Source organism: Plasmodium gonderi (assembly GCF_002157705.1).
Source record: "Plasmodium gonderi DNA, contig: Chr10, whole genome shotgun sequence".
Classification (NCBI taxonomy): Eukaryota; Apicomplexa; class Aconoidasida; order Haemosporida; family Plasmodiidae; genus Plasmodium; species Plasmodium gonderi.
The window spans coordinates 1-12,463 of NW_021628935.1; the positions used below are offsets into that span (position 1 = coordinate 1).

The window sequence follows — 12,463 nt, forward strand, 5'->3', positions numbered from 1 at the left end:
TGGAAGTATTTTAGGCAAATGCTTTCGCAGTTGTTTGTCTCCAGAAAATCTAAGAATTTCACCTCTGACATCTGAATACAAATGCCCCCAAGCTACTCCTATTAATCGTAACTAAGCAAAAATAAGAAAAAAAAACAAAATTTTGACTTGTTCAATTTTGTTATTCCATGCTGTAGTATTCAAACGCAGTAAATGCTATATCTGTTTGCTTTGAACACTCTAATTTACTCAAAGTAACAAAATCATCAAAGCTATTAAAAATAACTATGATAATTTTAAAAAGAATCATTTTAATTAAAAGAACACATAATAGCAAAATGCGCACAAAGTCGATACGTAATGTATCAGTTATGTGGATTAAGCTAAAAGCGTTACTTAAAATATCGATTCTTTGAAATTCAACTACGAGCGTTTTAACTGCAACAATTTTAATATACGCTATTGGAGCTGGAATTACCGCGGCTGCTGGCACCAGACTTGCCCTCCAATTGTATTTTGGGAAGGTTTTAAATTCCCATCATTCCAATTACAAAGCCAGATTGGCCTTGTATTGTTATTTCTTGTCACTACCTCTCTTCTTTAGAATTGGGTAATTTACGCGCCTGCTGCCTTCCTTAGATGTGGTAGCTATTTCTCAGGCTCCCTCTCCGGAATCGAACTCTAATTCCCCGTTACCCGTCATAGCCATGTTAGGCCAATACCCTAACATCAAAAGCTGATAGGTCAGAAACTCGATTGATAAACACTAAAATAAACTTAGTTTATTACGTGTTACTTCTTTGTTATAATTCCTTAAGTTATTAACTTTTCTCTTATAAGGCTTAACAAGTACATACTCAAGAACTTAATCAAGAGTATTAAAAGCAAGTATTAGCTACAGCTTTTCCGTAGTTATCCTTATAGTAAAAAATGTCAAGTAGATTATAACTGTTTTAATGAGCCGTTCGCAGTTTCTACATATAAAATATGCATATACTTTCACTTGCATGGCTTAATCTTTGAGACAAGCATATGACTACTGGCAAGATCAACCAGGTTACTATTTCATATTATCATAGAACTAATAGCTAAAAAGAAGTAAAATATCATAGTAAAAGAATATTATAAATAAAAATTGCTTTTTACCCATATTTTCTTTCTCTATCATATGTTTCTGCTTTTATTACTATTATTCTGTATAATACAAAACTTTTCTTAAAATTCTTTTGAAATAATACCATAATATATTTAAATAATATATTATTTATTATATAATTTAACCAATTTGATGTTTTATGTGTTATTTTCCTAATTCATTAAATTATATTTTCTTTATAATTTTATGATAGGAGTAAATACACCTTCCGAATCGTAAAGCATATAAGCTAAAAACGAATGATTTTAATTGCTTATAAATAAAATCTTTACCTCCAGAATGATGCCTTTTTATATTAACACTGTTTAATTATAGTATACATTTTAACAGAATATCCTTTAAAATTTATACATAGCAAAAACTAATTATATTTTTCCCTATATAATATAATAATTTTTTTTTTATTATTTATTAAGCGCCCCATCCTTATAATGGATAAACTTAATAAATTAACTGGTCTACTTTTCAAGAAGAATCATAAAATTATAAATAAAATATTAATAACTTAATATTACAGTATTCAATAAAAATACTGCAAAATTAAGTTATTAAAACTAATCATAATTAAAAAAACATACTTATTTTTTTATTCTTTTTTGAACTTCATAAGCATGTATAATTACTACCCTAGAAAAATATCATTAAAACCTAGGGATAAAAATTACAATTTTATTTATAAATTCAATTTGAACTTAAAAATAAACTTATAATTTTTTTTTTAATTCTTTTTTTACTTTAAAATAGCAAATTTTTTTTTTAAATTTTTTTATTTCCTTTTTAATTACGTGGCTGCCTCACATTCTTACGTTGAATCATTTATTACGAATTTTTTTTTTTTTTAATAAATGCAGTATATTTTGAATGAATATGGATATTATGCTCAAACCACTAAATTAAGTGTTCTTTTTTTTTATGTATATTTTTAATATTCTAATGTACTACAATATTCCCCCCCCACCCTGTTTGTTATCTGAGTCATATAGTTCATATGTATCGGCTTGTTATTCAATTTTATTGCACTATTATTAATATTTTAATTTTCTAACTTTAGACCGTAATATTACATATACTAAAATGTAAGCTTTTTATGGGGCACCAAAAATAACCCGACTAATAGCGAAAATAATTTGTATCTTTGGCCTTCGAGAACATAGATGCAGGTGGAAAACATAATATATCTACATTAAGTAATTATGTATTCAATGAAAAAATAATTTATTATATAATTATAACAGAGTTGTGCACTAACATGTTTTCCCTTGGAATTAATATCTTATATAAGATTCTTTATTCTATGGTGAATAAAATACATTAATGTAAATAATGTATTTAGGATTAGATTCTCTTCATTAAAATTAGTAATTTTTTATTTTTCCATTTTAAGTGCACCTTTTATATTCTCTGTTCATGACAGAGTTATTAATTTACTCATTTATCTATATGAAAAAAGGTGAAGAACAAGCCTCATAATAGAAAATGTTTATTTTTATATTTGTGTTAACTTAAAAAGATAACAAGTTATCTCATCACTTTAAGATGCACTTGGATTGGACTATTATTCATGTACATTTTTACTAATACAAATGTACGTAACGTTCCTCATATATATCATCTATTATTAGTATTTTTCATTTATTCCTTTTATAAAGTAAATAATATATATATGAACTTCATTTTTTTTTTTTTTCCATAGAGAAAAAATTCCTGCAAATAGTCATGAACACTTCATTTTACAGTAAAAATAATTCATAAAAAAAAAATATGAAGGAGAATATATTTTACATATTATTTAAAAGTTAATAATACAGGAGTCTCTAATGATTTATATGTTCCCATTTTTAAGCCAAAAAAAAAAAATTTACAGATTCTTGCTCATTAAGAGAATAACCGAAGCATATTACAGGTACACAGAAAAATCAGCACCATAACAATATAATATCTCTTTATAAATTGATAACTTAATAACGAATGATAGCAATGCTATTCGTGTTAACATGTTCGTACACAGAGATTTGTCATGCCTCCACTTCATTCCATTTAGTAGAACGAATTTTTACTTTCTCCCCTTTAAATCACATACATTTATTCATTAGTAAACAACAAAAGATTTTTTTTTTTTTTTTTTTTTTCGTCCTTTATTCCAAGTTGATCCACTTTGTTGCAAACGCACAATGTGGAAAAAAATGTTAATGTATATGTTCTTCAAAATGTAATACATTATTTTATTCATTCTATTTCCCCCTATATTACAATAACATTTTGTGCTACAAGTTCTTTTAAAAATGTATTATCACCATTTTATGGTTAAGGTCAAATATGTTTAATTCTTCTAAAGTTAAATTAAACAGAATTATTCAAAGAGAACTCATTGTTAAAAACAAAATTTTTGAATGCAAAAAAAAAAAATAAACAATAACTGTAGCAAATATATGTACATATATGCATATATATATATATACCAAAATATTCAATAATATATAAGGAAACACATCATATATATTTAACTCATTCCCAATTATATACACATACACGTATGTATTGCCGCACATGTGGCAATGTGAAATAATGTACTTCCATATATTCATGCTATCGAAATGCCGGAAATATAATTAATTCACCATCTTATTTTTATATAAGGATGCACATAACCCCACTGTGTATCCCTCATCATGTACACAGAACACTTTACCCAACACTTCTCTCTATATGTAACGATCCTTTGGAACAATTTATTTTGTGCTAACTTTTTGAAAATCTTATACGATATAAAATGATAAACCAGTATAGGAAAAAATGAAATAATTACGCTACAAAATTTTTTTTAATAGCATTTTCAATTATATAGCCCTCTTTTTTTTTTTTTTTTTTTTTTGGTACATAGTTACATGCTGTAGTAAATTAATTTTAAACAAAGTTCTGTGATGCTTGAAAATCAAGTTTACTTTATTCAGAACGGTACATTTTGGTCTTTTTTCTTAATGTAATAAATTTATTTTATGAATATTCATATACTACACTACAAGTACTATAATTTGTTGTAACCTTCAGAATGAATAAAATTTGTTAAATAATTCTTCTTGTGCGAGAAATGTCCAAAAGACACATTTCCGATTCATACAAAATATCATTCTTAGAACTTTTGCTAAGATACTGTTCCATGAACTTCTCCTTTTTACAGTAGCTTGTGTCATTTCAGAACTGAAAACTTATCTACATTTTAATGTGTCGTAACTCAATAAAGAGACACTAATTCAAAAATATATTTAAAAACAGTTTGCTTTACATAGACATTATAACAAACCTTTAAATATGTTTTAAACATAAACATTTAAGAACTATTTCCCGAAATTTGTGAAATATAAAGTCATTTTCACATTCCCTTTGAACGTGTACTATTCGTACGATTGTAATAAGTGTAACACATGCACTATGCCATTACCATTTATATATAAGCACCTCTTAATAGAATTATTGTAAGTTTGTTTTTTCTAGTTATTTGTTCATACCAAAATACTTATATACAAAATGTTTATTTTTATTTTATTTTTTGCCCACATGTATTTTAATTCATGATAGTTTCCCCCTTCCAATAAAAAATTTAATGGTATAAAAATAAATATGTTATTTAAAATACCATCAAATGCATTTCTTCTTTGAATTATATGTTTTTAAAATAAATGATAATGTATCCAAAACTTTGTGAGCATTTTTCAAGACCTTAAAAAAAAAAAAAAAAAAAACATTTAAAAATAACACGTATAAACTAAAAATTTTATCATCACAGCTGGAATATTTTAAAATATATATAATGAAAAAATAATTGCAAATCAAAAGTAATAACCAAAAAAAAAAAAAAAAAAAAATCCACATGCGACACAAAAATAAATGCCCACATTACATTTTTTCCACCAACATATCCCCTCTTTTTTTAATGCCACTATATACAAGCAACTTCATGAAAAAATTCGTTACTAAATCTGCCACAATAAAATAAAAAACATTGATAGGAGAAAAAATGTTGGAATTATTTATTATATAACCTTTTTACTTGTGAAGAATAAAATTGCAAGAAAATTCATTCATTCAAATAGTAACACATAACACATGTATATTTATCATTCTCCATTTATACATATACTATCACATACCCCAAGACTTTCCGAACTAAGAAGGGATGAATATACAGAAAAAGAGCCAACCTTATAGAAGTGGACAGAAGTATGAATATTTCCAATAAAGAATCAGCACATACAAGTATAAAAAGGGAAAAGGAAAAAAAAAAAAAACAAAAAACAAAGCATTCCAAGGGCGAATATAACGGAAGAAGAAATAGTTTTAAAAATGTACATCCTGAAGAATATTTAAAACCAGTGAAATTCGTCAGTGGCGGATTTCTCAACAATAAAAAAAAAATAACAGCAGAAAATCAGGACTTGGATAATTTAAATTACACTTTAAGTGACAATGATTCGGATGATTTTAATGAGTATGATGTCTTTAAGCATTTCTCCTTTGATTTCAATTTTCATTTAAAAAAGGATGAAAATTATTTTATAAAAAATAATTTAAAAAAGTACAATCTAAAGGAACTAAAAGAAAAAGATGACAAATTTTTTGAAAAATATGGATTAGGATTTAAAATTTTAAGGAAAATGGGTTATGAAGATGGTATTGGCAACCAAATAAAAACGAATATAGCACCCATAGAACTTCAAAAAAAGCATATTACATTTTTTGAAGAAAAATCGCAAGAAAATTCGAATCCATCAAACTCTGATATTGAAATACACAACACACACGAATGTTCTGATGATATTTTTAAAGAATCAACATATAGCAAAAATTTATGGAAGAAAAAGTATAATTATAAGAAGAATTGGAATTTTCACAAAATAAAAAATCAAATTCATACACACTTAAAATATAATACCTCGTTTAGACAAAATTTTCATTTGTTCTATTATAATGAGAAAATTCATGATGAGAAACTTAATAATTTACAAAACGTCCAAAATTTTCTCATTGAACATGTTAAAAATATTACTGCAGATTACTTTAATGTTGTAAAAAAAAAACAACTTATTGAAAATAAACTAAGGAATTACCAAAATTATGGTGTTAAAAAGGACATTTATAAAATGCATACTTTAATTTTAAAAAATGTGTTAACATATAAATATTTATTGAATTTACATACCGCACTATCATATCCAACTCTCTTTAACAATGCAACGTATAATGAATATCTTTTTTCTCTTAAGCACGATCGAAAAAAAATACAACAAGGAGAAGAACAAAATGACCATGCTGACCATGCTGACGATGATGACGATGATGATGATGATGGTAATGATGGTGCTCATGATGGTGGTCATCATGGTGATGATGGTTATGCCGTTTTGGATGTACATGATCAAAGTATGTACAACATGTCTGAGTTCTCTACAAGTGCAGGAAGCACAAAATTGATAAACACCCATCGAAAGCTTTTTATTAACGCTACTGGCGAAAGAGAAACAAATGAAAACGGACGTCAAGCGCAATGCCAGTTAAAGTACACCAATTCTGGAACCTTTGAAGAGAAACTAAATAATTTATTGATGGACAATTATAAGCTATTATGCGAAAATGAATATTTCAGAAGTGCAGCAAAAGTAATAAATTTTTCCTCAAATAAAAATGGGACATATAAAAAGATGCATAACTTAAATGATATATTCAATTTAATAAATATTAAAAATATTATAATTGAAAAAGGAAGGGACCAATTGCTCTTGAGTGATATATATACCTGCTTGTTTTTTATTTACGAAAATTCACAATTCTTGTGCCTCAGTAGCTACGTATCAAGGTTTTTCATAGAGTTTTTACGAGTTTATTTTCACAATAACAAAGAACGAATAATAAATCAGTTACTGTATGATGAGAAAGATTGGGAAAATGTAAACACGGAAAATTTAGAAAATATTGATATTTCTAAATATCCAGATGCACATAGCGAGAAAAGAAACGTACTAGACGGACAGAACGAAAGAGTTCAAAACGTGTCAACAAAGAAAGATGAAAAAAATTCACACTGTGAACAACAAGCTTCATATAACCCCAGCAATAAACAAACGAAAAACGAGTTTAATCAAAATGACATACAGTATATAACATGTTTAAAAAAAATTATTTTAATGGGAGCTGAGGAACAAAGTATGACGGAATATCTCAAAATTGAAAATGAATTTGACAGTATAATATATCACATTTATGTATACCCCATAATGTATAAAAAAAATTGTCACAATATTTTTAAACATATAGAACTTTTTAAAGACTCCTTCAATGTAAAATATTATAAAAATGTATTAATCCGTTTTATTAAAAAAAAAATAATAACGAAGGTTAAAAACATGGAAAATAATGAAATAGAGGAGCATACACTGCAAGACATACAAAATAAATTATTGATTCTGTTTGACATTAATAAACAGTTTAATATTAACACCCACATTTGCAACTATTACACGTATTCAATATTTCCATATTTACAAAAATGTAATATATCAGAAAATTTTATAAAACTTATTAAATTAGCTCTTATGGAAAATATATACAAAAAGGAAATTTTCGAAAATATTGTAAAAAGAATAATTTCAGAATTAATTGACATAAATTTTTCGAACGACAATTTTGTACAACATCTTCGTAAAATTACAATGTTGAACGATTTCATCGATGACAAAGTAACCAGTCTCATCTTTAAGGTATATTTTTTTTACAATTTTTCAAAACATGTGTGTGATTATTTAAGAGAACTTAATGCGTTATATGTAGAGAAGAACGAAATGAACAATAATATACACAAATCGGAAGTTCCCTTAGATCCAGAGCAAGACATGCAAACCCAGGAAGAAAAAAAATTAATTTTAACAAATAAAAAAAAATATATATATGAAACCTTTAAAAACGTGAAAGATGTTATTGAAAACAATCTAATGAAAGATAACTCCATAAAGAATATCATGCTCAGTATATTAAATGTCATAAAAACGTATTTGATGCAAGACAAAATTATCACTTTTCCCGTTGAAAAAGTATTAGACTTTGACAAAAATCACATTTGTTCAGATGATAATATAAATCACTATTTCTTATATAATGATATAAGAATTCCAATTCCTCTTTATGCTGTTCCACAAAGAAGTACTAACATATTTGAAATGAATTATATGCATATTATGAGAAAAAATCAGAAAACAGATGAATCAAATAACACCTATACATTTTCTCCAAAAAAATATGTCAATTTAATGAACAAATTAGAAAATGATGTAAATCAGTATAGGAGAAACGTGCAGGAAGACGAAGAAAATATTAACGTAAAGAGTTATATAGAAAAATATTGCATACAAAATGATATTCTATTCATACAAAAAAATGATCGAAAAATAAACGGAAATGTTGTATACTCAATTAACAATTTTTCTATATATATAAATAATAATATTATATACATTTATGAAAATCATGAGTGGATACCTACCCTATTACGTGATCTCTTGAAAAAAATTTCATAGCACACTATATTGAGAGGTGGGGAGGGGGAGGGAAAAGTATATATAATTATTCAGATGAAAATGTGAACCCTTTTTTTTTTTTTATGTGTAACTGTTATATATTTTTTGTTTTTATGAATTTATTCACCCCCTTATAATCATTTCAACATTGTTGCTGTTGCAAACTATTTTTGCTGCATGCTTCTAGTACTGCATATTTCTTACGTATTTTTCTGTATTTTTTTTTTAATTCATTTTCTATATCTTTCTGCATCCCATTTTATATACTTCATAAAAGTGTCTTCTTCTTTTCTAGAAGGAAAAAGGTAGAAAGATTCTACCATTGCAATAAAAATATAATAACTTATGTATTCTGTGCATAACTCAGCAAGTTCGTTTGTGTATATACACCAATGAATGCCTTTGTTTTTATACCAAATGAGAACCCCCCAATTTTGTTTATCCCATACACCCTTGGTTTTTCTAATAAAACCGAACATGGAAAACGTTGCTTACGTATAATTATGAAGATTATAATTTTTTATTTCCTCTTCTAAATTCATGATAGTTCCGTTCACATTATCCACTGGAGTAGAGTCAGCAGATTTATCATTCTTATCGAAATAAGCATAATTATAAGCATACAATCCGTCGAAATGTGCATTATTTTCTATCGATTTACCTATTTTAACATTGTTTTTAGAATTATTATTTACATTTTTATTACTACTGTTTTTATGTATAGTATTTATGGCGTTGGAATATATTTCATATTTATTGCATTTCTTAACAAGTGGGTTATTCTTCTTGTCTTTTTCCTCATCAGATTCATTAACATTATAATGAACGGATAAATTACTATAATTCTTTGAATTTAGCCACGTCCTTGTTTTATCCTTCACATGGTTATTTTTTCCTGTATATGCACACACACGCGTTTTATTGTATTTATAAGTTTCATTAACATCTGTAAAATTGTTACATATTAAACCATTTGCATTTTTTACATAACATGAATCATCATATTGTTTTCCATGATATGTATGATTATTTTCATCTATATATTGCATATATGGCAAATTTTTATATTTCTGATGAAAAAGTTTCTTACTCAATTTAGTTAAAGGTCTACGTATAGCATTTTTGTTATCTATATCAAGCTGTTCATTTGAACCAATTAGATCAGTTTTTATTGATTTAATATTCTGTTCATTAAATTCTCCTTCTTCATTGGGACTTTTAGTAATTTTTTTTCTTATTCTTCTAATATTACATATTCCATCTCTAAATATCTTTTCCTCCTCATTAACTTCGTGTTTTTCCTTTGGTATACATTTATTTATGAAATTATCATTAATTTTTTGCCTCTTAGAATTGGCATTATTTGAATATATATTGTTTTGTATTATTTTATACTTGTTAAAATTATAAACAGTATCAGATTCCTCAGAACAGCTTACTGTGTCTGAAGAACATTCTTTACAAATAGAATGATTTTCGAATTCTATATCATGGTTCCATTCTTTAATTTTCATAATATCATTTATATTTTCACAAATTGCCTTTTTATTAGCAGCAACACTATGATCTTCATTGTGTATTTCTGAAGAATGGCCACTCATTTGTAGTGGACATTTATACATGTTCCTTAAGTCACCCATATACTTTATGAATTCGCACCATTCTTCCTTCTTCATTCTGAAAATGGATGAACAAATGAGGTGTATACAATAAAATGGAAAATCTTAAAATAAAATGAGGCACAAAAAGTAGTAAAGCAGATTAGGAATGCGATAACATGGCTGCAAAAGTTATACAAGAGTGTTTTTCTTCCTAGTCAGATGGTACAATAAATGTAAAAAATAGAAACCTAGCAAAATCATAACATATCGTCGTTGTGGTATGCCTAATTTCCTCTTCTTACTCAAAATTGGATTTCAAGTCGGGAGGCTTTTTCTTAAACCTATAAGATGTTGCTTCAGTCATTTTTTATATGCTTTATTTTCTTTATCGGACTAACAAAACTTTCTGTGTGTTTCACCTGGCTCAAGTTCCTTAATAGTCTTATTAATAAATAATAAGGGACACAAGAAAAACTCACGCATTATGCAATGAGAAGGTGCTCAACAGAATCACATATGTACATAATACATTATCTTGAAACTCTTATACATAAAAGGAAAAAGAACTAGGAGTGAGAGTCATGATATAATTCAAATGTTCTTCTAATGGCATGTGCAAATATCCTACAAAAAATGTGCACATACCATAGTATGTGAATTCATAAAGATAACCTGTATATACGTGTATATATATATATATATATTAATTTGTATGCAATCACGGGACTTATTAAATTTATATTGGGAAGAAAGAATTAAGAACAGAAAAAAAAAAAAAAAAATTAAAGCAAAGCATTAACATAGGGAAAAATCGACTTTACAGAAGATAAAAATAAAAAAAAAATTCACTTCAAGTACTCATTTAAAAAACTATTAAAATGATAGCATGAAGCTCAATTTTGTATGTTCAAGAAACAAACGGATAAGTATGCTGTGAAATTTTCCAAATTCTTAATTTTATTCATCCCAAGCACATGTTTTTACGTGAAAAAATAGTTTTTCATTAAACACATGATGTCCATTTAGCTCAAATAGTTTCATCCTTAATTCGGTGTTTTTAGGAACATGATAAATTTCTAAAATAAAAAAAAATTCCCTTTTGTAAACAAGTGTACATTTGAGAAAAAAAAAAAAAAAAAAAAAAAATTCCCAACGATCATCACTTTTTTTTTATATGGGTAATATAATCACAAATCTGCTTTCTCTTGCACATCTTTGAAATGATAAGGAGATTATTTTTACCATATTTTTCCAAGGATAAAGGTCCTCCAAGAATAAGATGTCAAATAAATGGTGTAAAAAGGAAAAGATTTTTTAAAATTGTTGTGGCAAATCAAAAAGATAAGAAAAATGGGAAACACATAGAAGTCTTAGGCACGTATGTAAATAAAAATAATATAAAAGAAAAATTAAATACTTATAATATTAACAACCCTAATAATGATTATTTTTATAATAATGTAGAAAATATTAAAGAAATTAGATTAAGATTTAATAGAGTTAAATTTTGGCTTGCAGCAAATTGTAACTTTAGTGATCATATGAAACACGTTCTAAGCTTATGTAAAATAATACCACAATATCCAGTAAAATATAGCAGAAGATGTTCTGATAAATATTACTATAAATATAACGAAATTATAAATAAACATAAACTACTACAAGCAGAAAAAATCAATAAATTCCTGAAAACAGATTTAAATATTCAATATTTGAACAACTTCGACAAAACAAATGTTGAACAAAAGGAACAGGATGATTATGTATATACTCCTGAAGAATTTACATATCTTAAAAAATTATCAAAAAATAAAAACTTAGACTTTGAACACACTGACAAAATTAGAAAAATCATTAGGTAACTTTGAACACGCCATCTACACCTCATTGTGCTCAAAAAACTATTCTTAGACACGGAACCTAAAATAGACAGCAAAGCAACAAAGTGAATATGTGCTTCATGTTGATTGCCTTTCCAATTATATGAAAAAAATTAAAAAAAAAAATGTGAAAGAAGCTTCTTCACTAATTATAGCTATACAGAATTAAGTACTAATTTAGGGGTATATATTCCCTAAACCACAAGTCCCTCTGATTTATGCTACTATCACAATTTTTTAAACAAATTCGAAATATTTTAAAAATACAAAAATACTTGTTTT

General features: G+C 26.3%; 3 protein-coding genes and 1 non-coding gene across 4 annotated transcripts; 2 read left to right on the top strand and 2 right to left on the bottom strand.

The window, feature by feature from the left end:
- Positions 1-1,038, bottom strand: PGO_100000 (the record flags this gene model as incomplete). The annotated part of the gene is made up of 1 exon (XR_003699418.1): positions 1-1,038. It is a non-coding gene; the product is annotated as a small subunit ribosomal RNA (ribosomal RNA).
- A 4,317-nt stretch (positions 1,039-5,355) lies between these two features.
- Positions 5,356-8,700, top strand: PGO_100005 (hypothetical protein, conserved; the record flags this gene model as incomplete). The annotated part of the gene is made up of 1 exon (XM_028688035.1): positions 5,356-8,700. One exon carries the CDS (start codon positions 5,356-5,358, stop codon positions 8,698-8,700), a length of 3,345 nt encoding a protein of 1,114 aa, XP_028543836.1.
- Positions 8,701-9,191: 491 nt separating this feature from the next.
- Positions 9,192-10,665, bottom strand: PGO_100010 (hypothetical protein, conserved; the record flags this gene model as incomplete). The annotated part of the gene is made up of 2 exons (XM_028688036.1): positions 9,192-10,377; positions 10,604-10,665. 2 exons carry the CDS (start codon positions 10,663-10,665, stop codon positions 9,192-9,194), a joined length of 1,248 nt encoding a protein of 415 aa, XP_028543837.1.
- An 856-nt stretch (positions 10,666-11,521) lies between these two features.
- On the top strand, positions 11,522-12,163 carry PGO_100020 (30S ribosomal protein S16-related; the record flags this gene model as incomplete). Its single annotated transcript, XM_028688037.1, has 1 exon — positions 11,522-12,163. The coding sequence occupies one exon, from the start codon at positions 11,522-11,524 to the stop codon at positions 12,161-12,163; it is 642 nt and encodes a 213-aa protein (XP_028543838.1).
- Positions 12,164-12,463: the final 300 nt, after the last annotated feature.